This window comes from Thalassophryne amazonica, chromosome 16, assembly GCF_902500255.1.
Source record: "Thalassophryne amazonica chromosome 16, fThaAma1.1, whole genome shotgun sequence".
Classification (NCBI taxonomy): Eukaryota; Metazoa; Chordata; class Actinopteri; order Batrachoidiformes; family Batrachoididae; genus Thalassophryne; species Thalassophryne amazonica.
Window position 1 is genome coordinate 17716048 of NC_047118.1, and position 27887 is coordinate 17743934.

Consider the following 27887-nt stretch of genomic DNA (forward strand, 5'->3'; position numbering starts at 1 on the left):
AATGTTACAACTCTTGCACAAAAATAGCAATTCTAATAACACCTATTGTTGTTTTTGTTATACTTGTTGCCAATATTATAACCACAATTACTATTGTATAAAAATCATAAGACTATCCTATTATTTAAATATATATAACTGTATATTGCAATAAAAATAATCTTTTTTTGCTGTGTGTGTGTGTGAGTGAGTGAGTGAGTGAGAGAGAGAGAGAGAGAGAGAGAGAGAGAGAGAGAGAGAGAGAGAGAGAGAGAGAGAGAGAGAGAGAGAGAACAAGGCAACATACCAGAGAGTGTAGCTTGGGGAACAGTGGGCTGGCTTGTCACTGGTGACCTCCTGTGGAAAAAAAATAACTTTACATCAGAAGGAGACCACCCTCACTGCTGCCCCCCGCTGGAATTACACATCATCCACTCAGCAGGACTTGACAGCATGTGGTAATAAAGACATTCTCACAGAGGGCACAATTTTGTTATTACATGCATGGCAATGAGACAAATGTTGCAGTGCACGTCTTATAGCCCATTTTTTCCTCTGCAGCATGTGAATTTTATTGGACTCATTGCATCCAAAAATAGCTACAGACAAAGCCTCTGCTCTCTTCCAAATTTCCTAATTGTGGTGAAATGCGTATATATATATATATATATGTTCTCCACGCAGATTGCAATAGCCAATCACAGATTAGCCTTTCTGTCCATCATTTACCTGCAAAAAGGCTAGGACCAAAAGTTATATTGGATCGGTTCCCACTGACCAATAGCGTTACAGCTTACTGCCAACAGCTAGCCAATCAGAGCACGGCATATGAAGGTCAGGAACTAGCTGACAGACGGTGGTTGAAAAAATGGCAACAAAAAGCAAAAAGCAGAAAATCGTCTGCCAGTGAGGTTTGCTGAGTTCACAGAGGAGGAACTGGTGGAAATATTGAACTCCAAGCATGCCAAAAACACTAAGAAGGTAAATAAGCACGCTACTGACATTTTAGAAGCATTCATCGCATCAGAATCAATCATATGTTGTTCACAACAAAATCAATTGATCTAATTTACTTGACTCTTTGTTGTTTGCTTAATTTGGGAGGGGGGTGGAGAACATACCGATGGATGGCAAGTTGTCCAACATAGATAACTATTGGATGAAGAAAAGTTATATTGGACGAGGCGTATAATGTATAATGTTATTTGTATAATGTATATATATATATATATAAAATGGCTGAGTTTGTCATATGATTGGTGCTTTGTGTGTCACATGACATGGATTATTCGTCCCATTTGTGTTGTATCGCATTTAGAGTGCAGTTTGGTTCCATTTAGAGTGCAAATTTGGTTCCATACGTTTAGTACCGTTGCACTCCACACACACACACACACACACACACACACACACACACACACACACACACACACACACACACACACACACACACACACACACAAAGCAAATCCACTGCGCTGTCTGGAGGCTGTTGGAATGAAAAGCTAGATTGATTTCTGACGTGATTTTTTTTTCACTGCAGTGAGGATGTACACAGTCTTTTTTTTTTGGTAGTACATGCACACACAAGTGCCTACCCGGTTGTGTGTGTGCGCATGCACGGGGGACAGTGACTCTACCAAGACGATTTGATTGAGCCAACTGATGCTGCTAATTCTTGTAACACACACATGTACACAATCCACTGTAAGCTGTCTGGATGCATGAAGAGCTGTTCAGATGAAAATCTGACGTGATTTTTGGCTGGACTGAGGAACTATACAAAGTCTTTTTTTGTTCTTCTTCTTTTACGGAAGTCCAAAGTCAGTGCACAGCATCACCGGACTACACATCACAATTTGGACTTTAGCAGCAGTGGAACACCAAAATGTAAGTCCCTTTTCTGTTGTTTATAAATGAATAAAATATCAAATGACAAGGATCTATTTTAGCCATTATATAAAACAAATAATGAATGTTTTTACATTGTTTCAATGGAGCGAGGCTTGGTTTGTTCCAGCTTTCACCTCATGAAATATTCGTACCATTGAACTTATAAATATTCATTATGTGTATAATGACATGCAGCTAAAAGTCTGCCAAAGCCTGTCGAGCACATAAAACCAGAGATTTTAGTGCCATTGGCCATCTTCCTCTCGCTAAAGCTGAGGTTTGGTGTTCTGCTCACTGTGTTGGATAAATGCCATAAAAAAGCATATTGCATTTGCCTTGATGGTCATAAACTGGTTAATTGCAGCGGCCAAAGTACGTTCCTATGGGAGTAAAGCGTAGCAACCATTAGCAAACAGGCACGTCAAACCAAGCAGGTGGTTGTGATGAGTGTAAATGGGGTGTGGGGAGTCTGACAGCATGGTACTGACTTGCTAGTAGGTGTTGTAACATTGGCGAGGATGGTGAAGTTGCTTCTTACAGTTCGTAGGCTGGCCAACACCTGGGGGATGGATGGAGAGCGTAGGAGGCAGAGCAAGAGGAGGAGGAGGACAGGAAGGGAAGAAGGGAGGTTGGAAGGAGCAAAGGGCACTAATTAGCCACCTTTTCCTGTCATTTACAGCAATTAAACATGTCAGACTGGAGGAGGACAGGGGGTACGTTACCTGAGCAAAAGGGGTGACGATCATGTCTTCAGCATGCCTGCAGAGCAGCAGAAACAAAAAGAGAATTTAAGTATTTTTGGAGCAGAAACATCAGTGTTTATATGTGAGGCTGCATCTGTGAGGAGGATGTTTACAACATCCAGCGTGGATCTAAACAGAGAAACGGCACCAAGATACACTAATGGCGGGCTGCAACTGACACGTCTGAAAACGCAGCACAACACCACCAAGAGAATTCATCATGATTTCATTATCATAACACATGCATAACCAGATCAATAACCACCGCCGCGCTGATTGGGGATAATGTGTCGCTACCCCATGGGGCATGTTGAGTGGAGGAGATCCAGGACGCGGTGGTCCTTTCTTACCCCTCACTGTTGATGGAGGAGTTGCGTGACATGGTTTTGGGGGATGTGTCGTAGTCTGAGTCCGAGCGGTACAGGAAGGACTCCCTGCGTTGGCTCTGGGGGAATGAAGGGTGGAGCACCAACCCAGGACTCGCCTGGGAATCCATGGGACTGCGGCCTGTTGAGGGACCATTCTCCGAATCAAAGCTGGAAGAAAATAAAGAAAATAAGAATAAATTCAGCCTGTTGTTTTAATCTGGTATGCTGGACAAAATAACCCCCCCCCCCCCCCCCAAAAAAAAAAACAATGATTTGGTGTCATCTCTGCTGTAAATGTTGTTTTTTGTTTGTTTGTTTGTTTTTTTGAATAGCCTAGAAGACAAACACGAACCTATCCAGCTCTGAATTTGTGGTTTACTGACAAGACTTGCCTTAAAGGGAATATGTTTTGCTTAAGAAAAATCAACCTTTCATACAAAATAATGTTTGGAGATATTTTTTTAAACATCATCAACGTTTCACTGTTCTACAGATCTCAACATGGAAACACCCTCTGCTCGAAAATACATTTAAGCTTGGTTTGACTTGTTTTAGAGTTGTGTGACATATGTCACAGAGGTTCATATTTTGGCTTCAGCTGGTTTTGTGAGACATGCCCACTGAACTGTGTCCACAAAGAAATGGAAGAGAGCCAAGAGTCACATGTTTCTGGAACTTGAACATTGTTGAAAAGGTACATCACATGATCCAAAATGCACTTTTTCAGCAAAGTAATACAAATTATCAGGTGACTTAAAATGTTTGTTGTCAACAATATATTATATGCACTCATGTGATACATCTTGTCCCTAGGTACTTGGGCCAATTTCCTCCATACTTTGTGTACGCATGTATATAGTTCCCAGAAGTATCATTCAGGGGTATGTTTTGGCATAGGAGAAGGTCACTGGTGTCAAAGGTCATTTTTTTTTGTTTGTCTGTCTGTTTTTTCCCTGACTTCCCCAGTGTCCTTTAATTGATTTCCACTAAACTTAATATGTGCATGACAGCTGGCCACAGAATTTCCATTAAATGGTTTGTTTTGGCAAAGGTGAAGGTCAGTGGGTCAAAGGTCAAATTTTTTGTTTATCTTTTTGTTTGTTCCCTGACTCCTCCTGTGTCCTTTAGTCAATTTCCACCAAACATCATGTGCATGACAGCTGGCCACAGAATTTCCATTAAATGGTTTGCTATTGGCAAAGATCAAGGTCATTGGGATCAAAGGTCAAAATTACATATATTTTTTCACTCTATACGTACTGAACCTGACACACACATATAGCTGGATTCTGGAATTGCCCTGATGGGCTTAAATTTCACAAAGGTTAATGACAAGGTCATGTCTATCTCTTTGCTGACCTACTCCTCCCAGGCCTTTTGGATTATTTCTTCCAAGCTTGGTATCTGGATTATGGTTAACCATGGAATTAAATTAAAGGTTTAATTTTTACCTTGGGGTCATTGAGGTAAAGATCAAGAAACTGATTTTTTTTTTTTTTTTTTTTTTAACCTGATTTGGACCAAACTTGGCACACAATCTTAGATGGATTCTGGAATTGCCTTAGAAAGGTCAGCCAAAATTCAAACATTCAGGTGAAGGTTAAGATAATTGTGGTTAAGGTCATGGGGTCAAAGGTCACATTTCTACTAGGCAGTGCAATTGCATTCTTTACCAGGAAATTCTATCATTTAAAAAAAAAATCATATTAAATGTGTTTAATATTCCTGATCTGCCAAAGCCCTGAGCATCCTCATGCTCACAGCTGGTGCTACACAGTGAAAGACAAAACCAGATTTTGCACAATATGACCTCTTTAAAGTCTAAGACTAAACTCCTATCACCTCTCTGAGCCGTCACTGTCTGATTGAAAATCTGAATGATTTATATCCAGATTAAGATTTACATTTATAATTGCACATCAAACCCTGTCTGAAATTAAATGTCACTGATCAAGTCACGATACATCAGTATGCTCCTCCTGTTTATCACCAACGGATTTATTCTTCAAGTCAAGAGAAAGGTTCTAAGATAAAAAAAAAATTTGACTCTGCACTTTAGGAATGAAATCAGAATTCACAGAACATAGTTTCAGTTTGTTTTGCAGCATATAGTGAATATGAATAAATAAAGCAAACAAAAGTATCAATTTCTTTCACAAAATATGAGAAAATAGCACAAGTTGACACTCATATGTAAATTACTACCTATAATAAATATCGATAGAACGATTAACTAGGTGAGCAATTAATTGGGCTAATTAAATTATTTTTTCAGTTAATTAATTGACTTTGCGTGATGCCTGGACTCACAAGGCCTACTAAAAAAATATTTTAAAAATCCTGCAGATCTGGGCATGGGCGTGTCAGTACCTGGGCTTCATTACAGATTTGTGCAAAAGGTAAGTGATATTTTCAGAACATCGACATAAAACAATAGCAATTTGCTTCACTGAGTGATTAATGCTGTTACTGGCTTTTGTCATTTCACGATAAATGTCATTCCAGTAAGGTTCTCACCAGGGTGCAAAATAAACAATGATAATCCAGGGTGTAAAATTTTTAATCGAATCTGACTTGGTTTAATGGAATTTCTCTGCTTTGATTGCATGATAGTTTTTTCTTAATTACACAGATAAGTAAAGTTCCTAAATTTCTGGGTGAAAATCAACAAGGTACCTACCTATTATAGAACCTAAGGTCAAAAAGGCAAAACACTAAACTACCACACAGGGACAAGGATCGAGGGCTATAATTTTTGCTGTTTTACTTTTTAGCTTATTTAAAAGACACCCCCCCCCCCAAAAAAAAAATGTTCTAATGCCGCCCCTGGAAAGACTGACTGTAATGAAACCTGCATTTACATTTTGATTATTTTTAGAGATATATGCCTTTCATTTACTTTTTTTAAAGAGAGAGACTGAATATGAAACATGTAATTATGATCTAAACTAAAATAAGGGATTCTTTACAGCTTCAATCCATTCATTAAGAAGTGGGCATTTAAAAAAAATTTAAATAATAAAAATTAACTTTATTTCATCAACCTTGACTGAGGGGATCTAAATTATGCAAAACCTTTCTATTCACTGTCTGAAATGCATAAAAAAGTCTGTCTTCAGAAATGTTAAAATGAAGCACAGCAAATATTCTCGGCGGGCGGAACTCCTCATAAAACTTGTTATAATACAAAACCCTTGTGTCAGTTTACATGCAGTTGGGTGCCTTAAAACAGTGGGAAAGGGTGCTTTGAAACAGTGGTAAAGAAACTAAACAGAAAGACTTGAGCAGAGCCGTCTTAAATAAATTATATGATCATGTAACGAAGTAATAATGAGTGCACATAACTACAGCTATTTTGTGTGTCAGTTGTTATTATTATTAAACTGTATCATGGTCAAAAAATAAAATAAAACCCCACCATATCAGGATTATGGATTGCCCATTGGCTGTCATGTTCTCTCAAAATCAGCACTGATTGCTCAAAAACTGTCAGGCTTACTGGAATGGCATGGCTGGAAATGCTGGATTCAGATGTCAGTAAAACGGGTTAATTAAAGCAGGCAGTGTTCGGTACTCATGTAGGCAGGCCAAGATAAGCAACAGGATCCGATGCATTAGGCAGAGACAATGTCAAAAACAGGCAGGCAGGTCAAAACACAGGTAGACAAAAAACAGGACAGAAATGCTCAGAAGAATAAGTGCTGAAAAGTAGCTCAAGGCTCAACAATCTCAGAACCAGACAGGGTGAAAGGTGTGACTTAAATAGTGGGAGTGTTTAGCAGGAAATGCAGGACAAGTGTGTGTGGAAGGATCTGGAAAGGGGTGTGGCAAGCAGGAGAGAGGATCACAGGGAAATGCCCATCACCAAACAGAAGACAGCAGACAAGAAAGATCCCTCCACCAAACCCCAAGCAAATATGAGAGTGACAGAAAATTCATCCAAAACCCCAATCATGACAAAAACAACAACAACAACAACAATAACAATAAAACAAAAAGTAAAATCGAAAACTTTTTAACCACAAATGACAAATTTTGTCTTATCTCTGAATAATAGATGACTAAACCTGTGTGCAGTGTAAATGCATTTGTTTCATCCTTGCAGAAATAGCAAAATAGCTTTGTAAAATCCCAATGTCACCTCTCCAAAACTTTCCTTTTTTGGGTGGGGGGTAATTTCTCAAATTTAAGTGTGATATTTTTAGATTTAAATTCTAAATTGGCCAATTAAAAACCACTCCTCAGCCTACAAGACTTTGTGAATATAGCTACAGATCAAATTATCATTAACCACGCTTCTCAAGCAATGAAAAACACATCAGAAACATTTGCCGGGGGCCAGGGTTGGGCTGGGGGTGTGGGGGAGCAATCTTCTGTAAACTACACTACCTAATACCCCTACCCGCTTTTATTCCCCTGCTAGCAAACTTTGAGAGTAATAATGCAACTTCTGAAATCATTATTTCCCTAATTATAATCAATTTGACAAGGTTTATTGGGAATCATTTACATAGGAATGTTTTTTAATGAGTTTGTGCCAGTGATTTGCATTGATAGACAAATGATCATACCGAAAACTGATATATGTAGATATATTACAGCCTAATTAAAGATGCTTGCAGAAAGTAATTAGAAAGAGCTGTGAGTGTGTGCACAAGCATCAGAAAGTTTTTGTTTGCATTCAAAGCTGCACCTGTAAAGGCAGTTGGACGAGCGTCTGCGCTCCTGGATGCTGCGGTTCAGTTTCAGACGTCGAAACAGAGCAGAGCCCCAGTGTGCACGAGCCTGATCGGGCGACAGAGGTGAGGTGACCAAGGGCTCCTGTGTCAGCCCCTCAGCGCTCTCACACAGTGTCAGCTGTCGTGTCAGCTTCTTCTGACTCATCGCTGCCACCTCCAGTCCAGGTGAAGCAGGCCAGCTGAAGAAAAGAACCCCCAGGCTCCACTTAAAACCAGCAGTGTGCTTCCCACGCAGCACCCTGTGTGAACCAGTTCAGAACAAACCTGACACACAGGGCCTGACCCTGCCTTTATTTCAGGTCTCCTGTTTGTATCATGAGAGTGCATCAGCGCGCACGTCCTGCATCGTAATCTTCAGGTTACTTCAGCTCAGTTGGCCTCCAAACGCTGTTGCTGGTGCAGATCGTCCCAAAAAAACATCCCCAGACCTTTGGCCCCGCTGGTTTTACAGGTTGCTGGCTGCAGCCTGATATTCCCAAAACTAGGGGCATCCAGATGGCAAAAACAGCAGGCGCCTGTACTGATCGTTCTTTTTTCCCATTAGGAATAGTTTCTCTCGTCGAGTTCTTACATCTGTTGATTTTTTCTTTCTCTTTCGTGTTGCCTCACTTCTGCAAGCGTGTGCTCTCACTATCCTTATCACCACTCACAGTTCCTCTGCAGCAACAGGAAGGCCGATCGGTGCGCCGAATAGACCACAGGCAGCAGAAACGAGACACACACACACACACACACACACACACAGAGTGTGTGTCATCAGGATTTGTGGAAAGGAAAGAAAAAACACTGAAAGAGGAGGAGAAAACTGCAAAAAAAAAAGTAGTGGCGGGGAAGCAAAAGAACAGTTTGACTCACCCCACTGTGTAAATGTTTACACATTGCACGGCGTGCACAGAGTTTGCATGTAAAACAGTGAGTGTTTTGACATCCACAACCCTGTTCACCAACAACGCTTTCAGTGGCCTTTAGAGGTGCACAAACCACTACCTTAATATTCTGCATAAGCAACAATTAGACCATGAAACAGCTTTCAAAAAGGTGCTTTAGGTCACGCAAAACTAATTCAGCAGTGACGCAAATAGCGATGTGGGAAAGCCTCAATCAAGCAAAGCTTTGTCTTCCATTTCCACTGCTTTGCTTCAAGTATGAAACCACTTTCTTAAGGCAAAATTATTTTACTGCAGCGTTAATAAAATGGTGCAAGATTGATAATCTTTGATGGTAGTTTACAGAACTATTGATTAATATTATGTGGAGGCGGTATTACAAAAATTGTCTGTGCAAACCACAAGTTCCAGCAAAGAGAGAAGTAAAACAGTGGTTAGTGAGCATCTAAAGTATTACAAAATGAATGAAAAGGAAGGGTTGTATTACATTAGAACTGCTAAGGCAAGTCCTTTTAACATGCATTAGCTAAACTACAATTTTTTAAAATGTGCAATGCCATTGTGTTGAGTCAAAGATCAAATTCAAGATATTTGCAATTACATTTTGACTATAGTCAAAACTTGAATTTCAGATATTTGTAATCCAGGTTTGAGTAGTAAGATTCAATCTACTTTTGTCATTCATATGTATGAGGTGTCTCTTAAAAGATACCATCGTAGTCCCAAAACAGGCTGCCAGTTTAGTGCAGGGCCAACACGTATGTGTGTGTGTGTGTGTGTATATACATATATATATATATATATATATATGGAGAAGGAAAGGTGATGTAACATAGTGGTAAACATACCACTGCCCCAGCTTTTTTGAAACGTGTTGCAGGAATCCATTTTAAAATAAGCAAATATTTGCATAAACAATATGGTTTATCAGTTTGAACATTAAATATCTTGTCTTTGTGGTGTATAATATAATATAATATAATATAATATAATATATAATATAATATAATATAATATAGGTTGAAGAGGATTTGCAAATCATTGTATTCTGATTTTATTTACATTTCACACAACTTTGCAGCTTCATTGGACTCAACAAAAATATAAACGCAACACTTTTGGTTTTGCTCCCATTTTGTATGAGATGCCATATCAAGATGCTGATTAGACACCATGATTAGTGCACAGGTGTGCCTTAGACTGTCCACAATAAAAGGCCACTCTGAAAGGTGCAGTTTTATTACACAGCACAATGCCACAGATGTCGCAAGATTTGAGGGAGCGTGCAATTGGCATGCTGACAGCAGGAATGTCAACCAGAGCTGTTGCTCGTGTATTGAATGTTCATTTCTCTACCATAAGCCATCTCCAAAGGCATTTCAGAGAATTTGGCAGTACATCCAACCAGCCTCACAACCACAGACCACGTGTAACCACGCCAGCCCAGGACCTCCACATCCAGCATGTTCAATTCCAAGATCGTCTGAGACCAGCCACTCGGACAGCTGCTGAAACAATCGGTTTGCATAACCAAAGAATTTCTGCACAAACTGTCAGAAACCGTCTCAGGGAAGCTCATCTGCATGCTCGTCGTCCTCATCGGGGTCTTGACCTGACTCCAGTTCGTCGTTGTAACCGACTTGAGTGGGCAAATGCTCACATTCGCTGGCGTTTGGCACGTTGGAGAGGTGTTCTCTTCATGGATGAATCCCAGTTCACACTGTTCAGGGCAGATGGCAGACAGCGTGTGTGGCGTCGTGTGGGTGAGCGGTTTTCTGATGTCAGTATTGTGGATCGAGTGGCCCATGGTGGCGGTGGGGTTATGGTATGGGCAGGCGTCTGTTATGGACGAAGAACACAGGTGCATTTTATTGATGGCATTTTGAATGCACAGAGATACCGTGACGAGATCCTGAGGACCATTGTTGTGCCAACATCCAAGAACATCACCTCATGTTGCAGCAGGATAATGCACGGCCCCATGTTGCAAGGATCTGTACACAATTCTTGGAAGCTGAAAATGTCCCAGTTCTTGCATGGCCGGCATACTCACCGGACATGTCACCCATTGAGCATGTTTGGGATGCTCTGGACCGGCGTATACGACAGCGTGTACCAGTTCCTGCCAATATCCAGCAACTTCGCACAGCCATTGAAGAGGAGTGGACCAACATTCCACAGGCCACAATTGACAACCTGATCAACTCTATGCGAAGGAGATGTGTTGCACTGCATGAGGCAAATGGTGGTCACACCAGATACTGACTGGTATCCCCCCCAATAAAACAAAACTGCACCTTTCAGAGTGGCCTTTTATTGTGGGCAGTCTAAGGCACACCTGTGCACTAATCATGGTGTCTAATCAGCATCTTGATATGGCACACCTGTGAGGTGGGATGGATTATCTCAGCAAAGGAGAAGTGCTCACTATCACAGATTTAGACTGGTTTGTGAACAATATTTGAGGGAAATAGTGATATTGTGTATGTGGAAAAAGTTTTAGATCTTTGAGTTCATCTCATACAAAATGGGAGCAAAACCAGAAGTGTTGCATTTATATTTTTGTTGAGTGTATATATATATATATATATATATATATATATATATATCCACACTAGTTACCCGTTAGACCAGATCATTACAGCAACTGCTAGCCACATAGTAAACAGTTACAGAACGGGTGTGTGTTTGTACTATCCACTACTGCCTTATTGACTTACTGACTCACTTACTTGCTTGCTTACTTACTTGCTCTCCAGGCCTCTACTGGTGGTTGGCTCTCACTGCGGTATTGTATCACTTCCTGTTCCGGAGCACAGCGGTGTTTTGCTGTATCTGTTAGCTGTTTAATCTGCGCGGTTAGATTGATCTAGATAACTAGATGACGATTTGTTTCACAGTGTAATCTTCACGTGCCTTAACTAAAGCACTCCCTCTGCTGAATCACCTCTAAATTATTTTCACATTCTTCACTTTGTGAGTTTTTAGGAATCCGCTAGCTTAGCGCAGCTACTAGCTCTTAGCCGGTTTAGCATGGCAGCTCCTCCTGTCTCTCACGCACTTTTCTGCTCTGGGTGTGAAATGTTTAGTTATTCCTCAGCCTCCTTTAGCAGTAATGGTACTTGTAATAAGTGTAGCTTATTCGTAGCTTTGGAGGCCAGGCTGGGCGAATTGGAGACTCGGCTCCGCACCGTGGAAAGTTCTACAGCTAGCCAGGCCCCTGTAGTTGGTGCGGACCAAGGTAGCTTAGCCGCCGTTAGTTCCCTTCCAGCAGATCCCGAGCAGCCGGGAAAGCAGGCCGACTGGGTGACTGTGAGGAGGAAGCGTAGCCCTAAACAGAAGCCCCGTGTACACCGCCAACCCGTTCACATCTTTAACCGTTTTTCCCCACTCGGCGACACACCCGCCGAGGAACAAACTCTGGTTATTGGCGACTCTGTTTTGAGAAATGTGAAGTTAGCGACACCAGCAACCATAGTCAATTGTCTTCCGGGGGCCAGAGCAGGCGACATTGAAGGAAATTTGAAACTGCTGGCTAAGGCTAAGCGTAAATTTGGTAAGATTGTAATTCACGTCGGCAGTAATGACACCCGGTTACGCCAATCGGAGGTCACTAAAATTAACATTGAATCGGTGTGTAACTTTGCAAAAACAATGTCAGACTCTGTAGTTTTCTCTGGGCCCCTCCCCAATCGGGCCGGGAGTGACATGTTTAGCCGCATGTTCTCCTTGAATTGCTGGCTGTCTGAGTGGTGTCCAAAAAATGAGGTGGACTTCATAGATAATTGGCAAAGCTTCTGGGGAAAACCTGGTCTTGTTAGGAGAGACAGCATCCATCCCACTTTGGATGGAGCAGCTCTCATTTCTAGAAATCTGGCCAATTTTCTTAAATCCTCCAAACCGTGACTATCCAGGGTTGGGACCAGGAAGCAGAGTTGTAGTCTTACACACCTCTCTGCAGCTTCTCTCCCCCTGCCATCCCCTCATTACCCCATCCCCGTAGAGACGGTGCCTGCTCCCAGACCACCAATAACCAGCAAAAATCTATTTAAGCATAAAAATTCAAAAAGAAAAAATAATATAGCACCTTCAACTGCACCACAGACTAAAACAGTTAAATGTGGTCTATTAAACATTAGGTCTCTCTCTTCTAAGTCCCTGTTAGTAAATGATATAATAATTGATCAACATATTGATTTATTCTGCCTTACAGAAACCTGGTTACAGCAGGATGAATATGTTAGTTTAAATGAGTCAACACCCACGAGTCACACTAACTGCCAGAACACTCGTAGCATGGGCCGAGGCAGAGGATTAGCAGCAATCTTCCATTCCAGCTTATTAATTAATCAAAAACCCAGACAGAGCTTTAATTCATTTGAAAGCTTGACTCTTAGTCTTGTCCATCCAAATTGGAAGTCCCAAAAACCAGTTTTATTTGTTATTATCTATCGTCCACCTGGTCGTTACTGTGAGTTTCTCTGTGAATTTTCAGACCTTTTGTCTGACTTAGTGCTTAGCTCAGATAAGATAATTATAGTGGGCGATTTTAACATCCACACAGATGCTGAGAATGACAGCCTCAACACTGCATTTAATCTATTATTAGACTCAGTTGGCTTTGCTCAAAATGTAAATGAGTCCACCCACCATTTTAATCATATCTTAGATCTTGTTCTGAATTATGGTATGGAAATTGAAGACTTAACAGTATTCCCTGAAAAGTCCCTTCTGTCTGATCATTTCTTAATAACATTTACATTTACTCTGATGGACTACCCAGCAGTGGGGAATAAGTTTCATTACACTAGAAGTCTTTCAGAAAGCACTGTAACTAGGTTTAAGGATATGATTCCTTCTTTATGTTCTCTAATGCCATATACCAACACAGTGCAGAGTAGCTACCTAAACTCTGTAAGTGAGATAGAGTATCTCGTCAATAGTTTTACATCCTCACTGAAGACAACTTTGGATGCTGTAGCTCCTCTGAAAAAGAGAGCTTTAAATCAGAAGTGCCTGACTCCGTGGTATAACTCACAAACTCGCAGCTTAAAGCAGATAACCCATAAGTTGGAGAGGAAATGGTGTCTCACTAATTTAGAAGATCTTCACTTAGCCTGGAAAAAGAGTCTGTTGCTCTATAAAAAAAAGTCCTCCGTAAAGCTAGGACATCTTACTACTCATCACTAATTGAAGAAAATAAGAACAACCCCAGGTTTCTTTTCAGCACTGTAGCCAGGCTGACAAAGAGTCAGAGCTCTATTGAGCCGAGTATTCCTTTAACTTTAACTAGTAATGACTTCATGACTTTCTTTGCTAATAAAATTTGAACTATTAGAGAAAAAATTACTCATAACCATCCCAAAGACGTATCGTTATCTTTGGCTGCTTTCAGTGATGCCGGTATTTGGTTAGACTCTTTCTCTCCGATTGTTCTGTCTGAGTTATTTTCATTAGTTACTTCCTCCAAACCATCAACATGTCGATTAGACCCCATTCCTACCAGGCTGCTCAAGGAAGTCCTACCATTAATTAATGCTTCGATCTTAAATATGATCAATCTATCTTTATTAGTTGGCTATGTACCACAGGCTTTTAAGGTGGCAGTAATTAAACCATTACTTAAAAAGCCATCACTTGACCCAGCTATCTTAGCTAATTATAGGCCAATCTCCAACCTTCCTTTTCTCTCAAAAATTCTTGAAAGGGTAGTTGTAAAACAGCTAACTGATCATCTGCAGAGGAATGGTCTATTTGAAGAGTTTCAGTCAGGTTTTAGAATTCATCATAGTACAGAAACAGCATTAGTGAAGGTTACAAATGATCTTCTTATGGCCTCAGACAGTAGACTCATCTCTGTGCTTGTTCTGTTAGACCTCAGTGCTGCTTTTGATACTGTTGACCATAAAATTTTATTACAGAGATTAGAGCATGCCATAGGTATTAAAGGCACTGCGCTGCGGTGGTTTGAATCATATTTATCTAATAGATTACAATTTGTTCATGTAAATGGGGAATCTTCCACAAGGTTCTGTGCTAGGACCAATTTTATTCACTTTATACATGCTTCCCTTAGGCAGTATTATTAGATGGCATTGCTTAAATTTTCATTGTTACGCAGATGATACCCAGCTTTATCTATCCATGAAGCCAGAGGACACACACCAATTAGCTAAACTGCAGGATTGTCTTACAGACATAAAGACATGGATGACCTCTAATTTCCTGCTTTTAAACTCAGATAAAACTGAAGTTATTGTACTTGGCCCCACAAATCTTAGAAACATGGTGTCTAACCAGATCCTTACTCTGGATGGCATTACCCTGACCTCTAGTAATACTGTGAGAAATCTTGGAGTCATTTTTGATCAGGATATGTCATTCAAAGCGCATATTAAACAAATATGTAGGACTGCTTTTTTGCATTTACGCAATATCTCTAAAATTAGAAAGGTCTTGTCTCAGAGTGATGCTGAAAAACTAATTCATGCATTTATTTCCTCTAGGCTGGACTATTGTAATTCATTATTATCAGGTTGTCCTAAAAGTTCCCTGAAAAGCCTTCAGTTAATTCAAAATGCTGCAGCTAGAGTACTGACGGGGACTAGAAGGAGAGAGCATATCTCACCCATATTGGCCTCTCTTCATTGGCTTCCTGTTAATTCTAGAATAGAATTTAAAATTCTTCTTCTTACTTATAAGGTTTTGAATAATCAGGTCCCATCTTATCTTAGGGACCTCATAGTACCATATCACCCCAATAGAGCGCTTCGCTGTCAGACTGCAGGCTTACTTGTAGTTCCTAGAGTTTGTAAGAGTAGAATGGGAGGCAGAGCCTTCAGCTTTCAGGCTCCTCTCCTGTGGAACCAGCTCCCAATTCAGATCAGGGAGACAGACACCCTCTCTACTTTTAAGATTAGGCTTAAAACTTTCCTTTTTGCTAAAGCTTATAGTTAGGGCTGGATCAGGTGACCCTGAACCATCCCTTAGTTATGCTGCTATAGACTTAGACTGCTGGGGGGTTCCCATGATGCACTGTTTCTTTCTCTTTTTGCTCTGTATGCACCACTCTGCATTTAATCATTAGTGATTGATCTCTGCTCCCCTCCACAGCATGTCTTTTTCCTGGTTCTCTCCCTCAGCCCCAACCAGTCCCAGCAGAAGACTGCCCCTCCCTGAGCCTGGTTCTGCTGGAGGTTTCTTCCTGTTAAAAGGGAGTTTTTCCTTCCCACTGTTGCCAAGTGCTTGCTCACAGGGGGTCGTTTTGACCGTTGGGGTTTTTTCCGTAATTATTGTATGGCCTTGCCTTACAATATAAAGAGCCTTGGGGCAACTGTTTGTTGTGATTTGGCGCTATATAAATAAAATTGATTTGATTTGATTTGATTTATTGCAAATTATTTTAATCTCTTTTTAGGACAGGTTAAACGTCATTGGGAATTTTTTAAATAACATTATAATGTATAATGGCTAAATAATATGATAAACTACCGCAATCCCCCTGGACCAATCAACTCTAATCTCACCCAAATTATACTTATACAAAGTATACAGAATACACACACACACACACACACACACACACACACACACACACACACACACACACACACACACACACACACACACACACACACACACACACACACACACATCTTCAACCACTCAGTCCAATTGAGGGTCACAGGGGCTGGAGCCTATTCCAGCAGTCATAGAGCGTGAGGCGGGGTACACCCAGGAGAGGACACCAGTCTGTCACAGGGCCACAAACAAACAAACAACCACAGTCACACGCACACCTAAGGACAATTTAAATATTCCAATCCACCTAACCTGCACGTCTTTGGACGTGGGAGGAAACCGGAGCACCAGGAGGAAACCCACGCAAACACGGGGAGAACATGCAGACTCCACACAGAAAGGCCAAAGGTGGGAATTGAACCCATGACCTACCTTCTCGCTCCAAGTATACAGAATACACAATAATTAATTATACAAAAAATACATTTTAGTAAATTTTTTATATATATATATATATATATATATATATATATATATATATATATATATATATATAGTGAATCAGATGAAAGTGCTTGTTTAATAATTCAGTGAGCCCAACTACACATATAGATTAGAAAGTGTTCCATAAAGTATATATAAATATTATAATATTTGATGAAAAATGAGCACAAGTATGGAAAAAAGACAAGTTACAGAACACTGTGCTGTAAACGTATAACTAATAAAACAAAAACATATATTATAGCCCCTTATAGAGATAACTGTAATGGTAAACTATTTAATAAAATCACTAACTAGGGTTTAGTATAACATTATCCATTGAACACATATACTAGAATGTGTTATTTACTCATAACAGGCTCATTTCCACACTAGTTACCCGCTAGACCAGATCATTACAGCGACTGCTAGCCACATAGTAAACAGTTACAGAAAGGGTGTGTGTTTGTACTATCCACTACTGTCTTATAGACTTACTGACTTACTTACGTACTTGCTTGCATATTGCAAATTATATTAATCTCTTTTTAGAACAGGTTAAACTTCATTGGGAATTTTTTTAAATAACATTATAATGTATCATGGCAAAATAATATGATAAACTTGTGTGGGCCGCTGAAGAAGAGGTACTGCTGGCCCACCACCACCAGATGGCGCCCTGCTTGAAGTGCGGGCTTCAAGCATGAGAGGGTGTAGGAGCAACCAGGAGTGACAGCTGTCACTCATCATCAGCACCAGCTGTCACTCATCCATGACTCATCACCATCACCATAAAGGCCGGACTGCAACTCCACCTCCTTGCCGAGAAATCAGCTACCATAGAGGTAATTTCTCTGCTGTAGTTAAACTGAGTAATAGTCTGATCTCTTTTGCAGCCGTTTTCCTGTGGTCTTCGCCTCACACCCCAACCAGATAAGTGGTTACACAGGAGCTGCACGAGTGTGTTATTGGAGGTGGAGGTTCTCCCTCCTTAAGGAACACAGACTGAGGGATTACTGAGTGTGTGAACTCACACTCATCTGTGCTGTTTCTGTTCTCTGCCAGCAGTACCAGGTCTGACAGCTGGAGACGGTGGCCACCTGGAGACCAAGGACTTGGCAGCTCCGGTGTTCTTCAGATCCGTTGGTGGTGGAAGCCGTGTGGGATCCGGCTCGTTTCTGGACGGACGTCTCCTATCCTCAAGCCTGCCCACACGTCACTCAACGTATAATTGACTGTTTTTCCAAACCTGTTATTGTCTGTATTCTGTTGTGCATGTCATAACATTAAATTGTTACTGTTTTGGCTTATCCATTGACCGTTCATTTACGCCCCCTGTTGTGGGTCCGTGTTCCTACACTTTCACAAGAGGATTTCTCGGGCAGCGTCATGGATCCCAAGGGGCGTCAACCATCGCTTGAACAGCCAATGGAAGAGCGAGGTGCACAGGCACCAGCAGGAGGCATGTTAGGTGAGCTGCAGCAAATCTTAACCACTTTTACTGCTCGGTTGGACTTAGTTACCGAGCAGAACGTTATTCTCAATCGGAGGATGGAGGTTCTCACCGCCCAGGTGGAAGCGCATGCTCAGGGCGCTGCTGCAGTACCTCCTCCTGCTGACCGAGTGCCAGAGACAGACATTCCGCTGGTCGTTCAACGAACCCCCCCCACCATCCTCTGAAGCATACATAAGCCCTCCGGAGCCGTACGGAGGCTGTGTCGAGACGTGCGCGGACTTCTTGATGCAGTGCTCGCTCGTCTTTTCACAGCGTCCCATCATGTACGCGTCAGACGCTAGCCGGGTGGCTTACGTAATAAATTTGCTTCGAGGAGAGGCATGCGCCTGGGCTACGGCGCTCTGGGAGCAAAATTCACGGCTTCTAATGACATATACTGGGTTTGTGAGGGAGTTCAAACAGGTTTTTGATCACCCCAATAGAGGCGAGACTGCTTCGAATGTGCTGCTGTCAATGAGACAGGGGCGTCGGAGTGCAGCGGAGTATGCAGTCGACTTCCGCATCGCGGCTGCGCCGTCCGGCTGGAATAACGTTGCACTCCACGCCACCTTCGTAAACGGACTGTCTCCGGTCCTGAAGGAGCACTTGCTGGCTAAGGATGAACCACGGGATTTTGATGGGCTTGTTGATCTGGTTATACGATTAGATAACCGATTAGAGGAACATTGTCGGGAGCAGGGTGGGGGGCGTGGCCAGGCACGAGCCGTCCCTCTTCCTTCCGGGTCCGAAAGGGTGCCGCCGTCCCCACACTCCACAGCCAGAGACTCCCGTGTGGCAACAGCCCCCCCTGCTGACGAAGCTATGGACACGAGCAGGACCAAAGTCAAATCAAATAACAGACAACGGAGGCTGGCCCGTGGGGAGTGTTTTTTCTGTGGATCGAGTGAGCACCTACAGAGGAACTGCCCCAAGCGGTTAAACGACAATGCCCGCCCTTAGAAACTGGGCTAATGGTGGGCCATAACACGCACGCGGGGAGACACCGTAAATCCGCATGCATCCCAGTTACGATCCTGAGTGGGGATCTGACCCTTCACGCCCCAGCACTGGTAGACACGGGGTCGGAAGGGAATCTGCTGGACAGCAGATGGGCAAGGGAAGTCGGGCTCCCTCTAGTGGCTCTACCTTCACCTTTGAAGGTACGGGCACTAGATGGCACCCTTCTTCCACTAATCACACACCAGACACAGCCCGTGACGTTGGTTGTGTCTGGTAATCACAGGGAGGAAATTGTGTTTTTTGTAACACCGTACACCTCCCGTGTGATTTTGGGTTATCCTTGGATGATAAAGTACAATCCCCGGATTGATTGGCCGTCTGGGGTGGTGGCCACCGGGAATGTCTAGGATCCTTGGTTCCGCCTGGTGTGACAGCTAATGAGGAGGTCAAAGTCCCCCCCAATCTGACTGCGGTACCGGAGGAGTACCATGATCTTGCTGACGTCTTCAGCAAAGATCTGGCACTCACTCTTCCCCCGCACTGACCGTACGATTGCGCCATTGATTGGATCCTGGGCGTTGAGTACCCGTCCAGCAGGCTGTACAACCTCTCACGTCCGGAACGCGAATCAATGGAGACCTACATCTGGGACTCATTAGCTGCCGGGTTGATCCGGAACTCCACCTCCCCGATGGGTGCAGGTTTCTTTTTTGTGGGTAAGAAGGACGGCGGACTCCGTCCATGCATCAATTACAGAGGGCTGAACGGAATAACGGTTCGCAGTCGATACCCGTTGCCCCTGTTGGATTCGGTGTTCACGCCCCTGCATGGAGCCCAAATATTCACAAAGCTGGATCTTAGGAATGCGTACCACCTGGTTCGGATCCAGAAGGGAGACGAGTGGAAGACGGCATTTAACACCCCGTTAGGTCACTTTGAGTACCTGGTCATGCCTTTCGGCCTCACCAATGCGCCCGCGATGTTCCAGGCCTTGGTTAATGACATCTTGTGGGACTTCCTGCATCGGTTTGTCTTCGTATATCTAGACGATATACTCATCTTTTCCCCGGATCCTGAGACCCATGTCCAGCATGTACGTCAGGTCCTGCAGCGGTTGTTGGAGAACCGGCTGTTTGTGAAGGGCGAGAAGTGCGAGTTCCACTGCTCTTCTTCGTCCTTCCTGGGGTTCATAATCTCCTCCAACTCCGTCGCCCCTGATCTGGCCAAGGTTGCGGCGGTGAGAGACTGGCCCCAACCAACAAACCGTAGGAAACTGCAACAGTTCCTCGGTTTTGCAAATTTTTACCGGAGGTTCATCAAGGGCTACAGTCAGGTAGTTAGCCCCCTGACAGCCCTGACCTCCACTAAAGTCCCCTTAACCTGGTCGGATCAGTGCGAAGCCGCGTTTAGGGAGTTGAAACGCCGGTTCTCAACTGCACCAGTTCTGGTGCAGCCCGATCCAAAAGGCCAGTTCTCCTATCCTCGAGCCTGCCCACACGTCACTCAACGTATAATTGACTGTTTTTCCAAACCTGTTATTGTCTGTATTCCGTTGTGCACGTCATAACATTATATTGTTACTGTTTTGGCTTATCCATTGCCCGTTCATTTACGCCCCCTGTTGTGGGTCCATGTTCCTACACTTTCACAACAAAACTAGCGCAATCTCCCTGGATCAGTCATCTCTAATCTCACTCAAATTATACTTATGCAAAGTATACACAATACACAATAATTACTTATACAAAAAATACATTTTAGTCAATTTATTATATATACTGTATATCCCAAATATCAGTAACTAAATATTTAAGTAGGTTTCTTCAGTCATAGTAAGTCCTTGGTAGGCCCTGGTGCTTATCTCCAGATTCTGTAGTGTCAAGCTGGACCGGACACCAGTGTGATAGAGGATTCTTCCCCACCCAAGGTCAGTACCCTTTTACAGCTAGGTGACCTCAGACAACGTAGATTTAATGTCTTGTCCAAGGACACAGAGAGGTTGCGTGAGTAGGATTCAAACCCAGGTCTGCATATTGGCAGATTAACTTCCTATCCACTAAGCTGCCTGCTCTTAGTCATAGTATTTCTGAAATATGAGTTGATGAATAAAATATATTTTATTATGTCCACAGCCAGTAAATTTTTATTATATCTTCTTGAATCATTAATCTTTCCTGAGAGCAATTACTGGGAAAAAATACAGAGAAACATCTTCCAAGGTCCTTCTGCTCACTCGCACATCTTCCTCCAATTAAGGGGGTGCAGGGGACAATGACTGGAGCCTATCCCAGCAGTCAGTCATAGGGTGTGAGGCGGGAGCTGGGTGCACCCTGGACAGAATGCCACTCTGTCACAGTTCCAAGGTCCTTCTAACGATATGTATTACATCTATTTCCAGTTCATAATCTGGAAATTTGTCATTGTGCTGCAGCACTGTTTCCTCATTTTAATAAAATTGCAGTCTTTAAATCATAGTAGCCGAGTAGTTGTGTACCCAGGCAATGCCCAGGTGTGAGACTTCAGATATCTACTTTTGCATAATGACTCAAGGATCAATACATTTATCTAGTTCATATTAGGAACTTATGTTTGTGAAATATTTGTGTGTGTGTGTGTGTGTGTGTGTGTGTGTGTGTGTGTGTGTGTGTGTGTGTGTGTGTGTGTGTGTGTGTGTGTGTGTGTGTGTGTGTGTGTGTGTGTGTGTGTGTGTGTGTGTGTGCGTGCGTGTGCGTGCGTGTGTGTCTTCTCTTCAGAGCTCTATTGGTGTTGAACAGCTTGATTTAAGAGTAGCAGAACATGCTTGGAACATTGCTGGGAGGTCAGTTTAGTTCACTGGTTCACTGGTCAGAGTCTTTCAGCGTTTGTTTGCAACATTGTGTTCAGTTTGGTGGAATGTGTGCAAAAACTGTACACATGTATTCAGAAATGAGGTAATACAAGTTTAAATCCAGCAATGGTCTAGTTCAGCATGATTATATCCCTGATCATCACAAGTGCAGGATTTGATAACCTTTGATAAAAAAATAAATTATTTAGTTACTTTCTCTGATTTTTCTTGGTTTGTTTGTTTGTTTGCTTTAAAATAGGGTTATAGTAACATTGCACCATTGTGTTTTCAAGATATGTATCTAATGAAGTACGATGAGTTTTGTGTTGTCAGTTGTAATTGTGAACTTGTTCAGTAACATTCATTTGTGTATGTGCATGTATGTATATGTGTATGCATATCTATGTATATGTATATATATGTATGTATGTGTGTGTGTGTGTGTGTGTGTGTGTGTGTGTATGTGTAGGTGTATGTTGGTGTGTGTATACATGTATACTGTATATGTATGTAAATATGTATGTAGAGGAAGACATGGTGTTCACTTCATATGTTTATGATAATGGGATTTGAGTTTGTGTTTTTAAATGTGTTTGTAGCATGGCCCAAGCAGAAGGTCACCCCTTAGAGTCTGGTCTGCTTGAGGTTTCTTCCTCAATACATCAGAGGGAGTTTTCCTTACCACTGTCGCCTGTGTGCTTGCTCTGGGGGTAGGTAATGTGTATATATATGTATGTATGTATGTATGTATGTATGTATGTATGTATGTATATAGGGGGTGGGCGTTTATAAGCTTTGCTTCTGCTCACCCCTTTTTGGTCACACATGTCACTGTGGAATTGTCTTGTATATCAGTTTTTGTTATTGACGAGTGTAATAAATAAATAAGTTCAAATAAGTTCAAATAAATAAGTTCAACAATGTTGGCGCCATGTTCTTGATCCAGTGATTGGTAACATTCTTAGAAACATCCCAGCGATGTTCTGGAGAGTTTACAAATGAATATTCCTACAATGGTGGGATGTGTCACTGTCACTTTAATGCAATATTCAGGCAATGTTCATTTGCTAGCTGGGAACTCACACTCACTGGCCACTGTATTAGGTACGCCTGTGCAAGTTAACACAAACAGCTAATCAGCCAATCACTTGGAAGCAACTCAGTGCATTTAGGCATCTAGACGTGGTGAAGATGACATGCTGAAGTTCAAACCAAGTATCAGAATGGGAAAAAAAAAAAAGGGAATTCAAGTGACTTTGAAGGTGGCATGGTTGTTGGTGCCAGAAAGGCTGGTCTGAGTATTTCAGGAAGTGCTGATCTACTGGGATTTTCACACAAGCAGTCTCTAGAGTTTATAGAGTATGGTCCAACAATGAGAAAATATCCAGTGAGCGGCAGCTGTGTGGACAAAAATGCCTTGTTGATGTCAGAGGTCAGAGGAGAATGGACAGACTGGTTGAATGGGTGAATGTGTGAAGCCATCACATCAATATGGATCAACATCTCAGAGGAAGGTTTCCAATACTTTGTTGAATCTATGCAACAAAGAATTAAGGCAGTTCTGAAGGCAAAAGTGGGGACCAACCCAGGACTAACAAGGTGTCCCTAATAAAGTGGCCAGTGAGTGTATGTGCCTGTACACGTAGAGACTGTAGACTTTAAAGGTAAAATTCATACAGTCCCAGTTCCAGTGAAGTTGGGACGTTGTGTCAAATGTAATTAAAAACAGAATACAATGATTTGCAAATCCTCTTCAACCTATATTCAATTGAATACACCACAAAGACAAGATATTTAATGTTCAAACTGATAAACTTTATTGTTTTTGTGCAAATATTTGTTCATTTTGAAATAGATGTCTGCAACACATTTCAAAAAAGCTGGGATAGTGGTATGTTTACCACTGTGTTACATCACTTTTCCTTCTAACAAAACTCAATAAGCATTTGGGAACTGAGGACACTAATTGTTGAAGCTTTGTAGGTGGAATTCTTTCCCATTCTTGCTTGATGTAAGAGCTCAGTTGTTCAACAGTCCGGGGTCTCTGTTGTTGTATTTTGCGCTTCATAATGCGCTACACATTTTCAATGGGCGACAGGTCTGGACTGCAGGCAGGCCAGTCTAGTACCTGCACTCACTAACACACCCCCATACCATCACAGATGCTGACTTTTGAACTTTGTGCTGGTAACAATCTGGATGGTCGTTTTCCTCTTTTGTCAGGAGGACACGATGTCCATGATTTCCAAAAACAATTTGAAATGTGGACTCATCAGACCACAGCACACTTTTCCACTTTGCATCTGTCCATTTTATATGAGCTCAGGCCCAGAGAAGGCGGCGGCATTTCTGGATGTTGTTAATGTATGGCTTTCACTTTGAATGGTAGAGTTTTAACTTGCACTTGTAGATGTAGTGATGAACTGTGTTAACTGACAATGGTTTTCTGAAGTGTTCCTGAGCCCACGCAGTAAGATCCTTTACACAGTGATGTCTGTTTTTAATGCAGTGCTGCCTGAGGGATTGAAGGTCACGGGCATTCAGTGTTGGTTTTCGGCCTTGCCGCTTACGTGTAGAAAGTTCTCCAGATTCTCAGAATCTTCTGATTATATTATGGACTGTAGATGATGGAATCGCTAAATTCCTTGCAATTGAATGCTGAGAAACATTGTTCTTAAACTGTTGGACTATTTTTTTTCACGCAGTTGTTCACAAAGTGGTGATCCTTGCCCCGTCTTTGCTTGTGAACGGCTGAGCCTTTTGGGGATGCTCCTTTTATACCCAATCATGACACTTACCTGTTTCCAATTAGGTGTTCTTTGAGCATTCATCAACTTTCCCAGTCTTTTATTGTCCTGTCCCAACTTTTTTGAAACGTGTTGCAGGCATCCATTTCAGAATGAGCACAAAAACAAAAAAGTCTATCAGTTTAACATGAAATATCTTGTCTTTGTGGAGTATTCAATTGAATATAGGTTGAAGAGGATTTTCAAATGTATTACTTTACAACTTTTCTTTACTTTATTTGAAAATCATTGTATTCTGTTTTTGTTTACATTTTACACAACATCCCAACTTCATTGGAATTGGGGTTGTAATATATGGTTATACATTCGTGAACCAATGGGTAGATGCGTGTTCAGCATGCCTTCCTTTTGATGCTTACCCCAGAACAATGTTTCGAAAGACATCACTAGTGAATTGAATTGAATTTGCAGTACTGATAAACCCTTTTGGCACCATCCACATGCGCACATTCCATCAAAGGCATTAAACAATAAACACGTGAATGAAGTGTAGAATTCCAGCTTTAATTCAAGGGGTTTAGTAAATCTGTCGCATTGAAATTTGCCGTTTTTATGCAGTCTGTCTATGTCGACTGTCTTCCTTCATGTCCGTTGTGTTGGTGTACAGAGGAAAAACTGTGACTTTCCAAATGGACCTGTTTTTTGCTCAGTGCTTGTCTGTGAGTGGTACTTTTTAAATTATTTTGTTAATGTTTAGAATACAGAGTGGACCTTTAAACTGTGTTTGTGCCTGAGAGAGAGAGAGAGAGAGAGAGAGAGAGAGACGGAGCGAGTGAAAGACCAGAAATGTGTGTTTACCTGTGGGAAAACATAACGAGAAAAGATATGCAGACTCTCTTTGTCACACTTTCAGTCGACACTCTGCACATACCAAATGAGAGCAGTTGCTTGAGTGATTTTTTTTCCCCCTTCAGCCTCCCTATGTACAGAAAGAAACCAGCTGCATGCACTCAGTGCTTCACCTTTCAGCAGGCAGTGAAGATAAAAGATCTTGTCAAGCTCCTCCTGCCTTCCACTTCCAGTAGTTCACCCTTTCTTCTTCCTCTCTCTTACTGGTACTGAGCGTTTGTTTATGACAGACGGCGGCGCTCGCCTTGGAGAGTTTTAATACGGCCGCACAGACGCCCTATCTGAGCAGAGCATCTCAAAGAGAGCTTGGAATCATGTCCAGAATCCCAATGCCCAGGACACGTCCTACTGTCTCTGCTGTGCTGAAGAGGAGATAATTAGTCAAGCTCCTGTTAAAACCAGAATCCCAGCTCAATAATAGCTGGTAAAACATCACAAAGTGAGTCATGCACAAATGTGGACGCACGCTTTGGTAAAATTACACCCCCGTGCTGCGCGTTAAGCGCGCTATTGATTTTAGTCAAACACTATAAAAAGAAAAGATGCGCACAGCATGCAGAGTTTGATTACAAGCGTCTCTCCTGGTTCCATTATGGAGTGAATCACTGAGAACAATGACATGATGATTGGAGGAGATTTTTTTGCCATCTGACTGACTCCTTCTAGTGTTTCTAATCAGACTTTTTGACTTTCCCTAGTGAGTAAAAATCTCATCTAGTGACTAGCGACAGATCTGGAGACTTTCATTCCACAAAAACCATTTGTAAGTAGTTAAAACTACAGGGCCACTCTGTGGCTGGGAGGTTAGGGTGCGCGTCACATGGCGCACGATGCGGTTTGCAGGGTCACCAGGTTAGAATCTCAGCCGGGGCGACGTTTGCTGCATGCCTCTCCCTTTCTTTGATAACATGTTGCTTGTCTCTCTTTCACCCTCTCATAAAGGCTTAAAAATGCTCCAAATATATAACAAATATTATAATAAATTACAAAAACAAATGTATCTATGTCTACAGTCCTCTGCAAAAGTTTTAGACACATTTAATGCATCATAAAGGCATTGAAAATTATGAAAACCTGATAAATATTCAGAAATAAATTAAATGTGTGATGAATTTCAACTTTGATGACAATCAATAAGACAACTGAGTTCTATAGTTATGTGTGATTTTTCGAACCTCAAAACTATTTTAAGGATAATGCCACTTAAAGTATAATCGTGTTTTACGAGGTCTATTAGAAAAGTATTCGACCTTATTATTTTTTTCAAAAACCATATGGATTTGAATCACGTGTGATTACATCAGACATGCTTGAACCCTCGGCATGCGAGAGTTTTTTCACGCCTGTCGGTTACGTCATTCGCCTGTGGGCAGTCTTTGAGTGAGGAGTCGCCCACCCTCTCGTCGATTTTTTCATTGTTTAGGAATGGCTCAGAGACTGCTGCTTTGTTTGATCAAATTTTTTTCAAAACTGTAAGGCACAACTGAGTGGACACCATTCGATAAATTCAGCTGGTTTTCGGTAAAAATTTTAACGGCTGATGAGAGATTTTGGTCTGGTAGTGTCGCCGTAAGGACGGCCCACGGCGCCTGATGGCGATCTGTGCTTCGAGACGGCAGCGTCTCGCCGTTTCAAGTTGAAAACTTTCACATTTCAGGCTCTGTTGACCCAGTAAGTCGTCAGAGAACAGAGAACTTTCAGAAGAAGTCGGCATGAGGAGTTTATTCGGACATTCCATTGTTAACGGACATTTTGTAATGAAAGAACGTGCGGGCAGAGTCGCATGTCGGGCCGGACCCGACCGCGGGGGGTCGCGACAGGAAAAACACCTCCGTTGGAAACCTTAACGGACAAGTTGGAACATGCCCAAGCTGTTAAACAATTTCTCAGTTACTCACTTGTTGAAAGCCATCAAAAGCCGCCTGAATTTTACAAATGGTTTTCAACACAGATGTGTTTTTCCTGTCGCGGCGCACGTCTTTCATTACAAAATGTCCTTAAACAGTGGAATGTCCGCATAAACTCCTCATTCCGGCCTCTTCTGAATCTTCTCTGTTCTCTCACGACGTCCTGGGTCAATAGAGCCTTAAATTAGGATGATTTCAGCTTGAAACAGGCCGACGACGGCGCCTGGAAGCGCTGCAGGACGTCCCGCTCCGTGGGAAGTCCTTACAGCGACAGAAACACCCCATAATCTCTCATCAGCCGTTAAACTTTTCACCGAAAACCAGCTGAATTTCTCGAATAGTGTCCACTCAGATATTCCTCACAGGTCCAGAAAAAAATTGATAAAGCAACGCGCGCCCATCTCGAGCAGCGTGTGAAACAAAGGAATT

The 27887-nt window shown here is 42.1% G+C and overlaps 1 protein-coding gene and 1 long non-coding RNA gene across 3 annotated transcripts in view; one reads left to right on the forward strand and one right to left on the reverse strand.

Annotated features, from left to right (window-relative positions):
- The window catches only part of pde4a (phosphodiesterase 4A, cAMP-specific), a 159534-nt gene that overhangs the window by 52227 nt on the left and 79420 nt on the right, over positions 1-27887 (reverse strand). The window contains exons 1-5 of one of the 2 annotated variants that reach the window (XM_034191268.1): positions 7677-8435; positions 2966-3151; positions 2595-2631; positions 2361-2431; positions 287-336 (exon numbers count right to left, since the gene is read on the reverse strand). In XM_034191268.1, the coding sequence (XP_034047159.1) occupies positions 287-336; positions 2361-2431; positions 2595-2631; positions 2966-3151; positions 7677-7867 (535 nt within the window). In that variant the 5' untranslated portion in view covers positions 7868-8435. Of the gene's footprint in view, positions 1-286; positions 337-2360; positions 2432-2594; positions 2632-2965; positions 3152-7676; positions 8436-27887 lie in introns of those variants that run through there. The other variant, XM_034191267.1, reaches the window with a different exon arrangement.
- Positions 7891-27835, forward strand: LOC117528638. Its single transcript, XR_004565840.1, has 3 exons — positions 7891-7973; positions 23184-23193; positions 27824-27835. It is a non-coding gene; the product is annotated as an uncharacterized LOC117528638 (long non-coding RNA).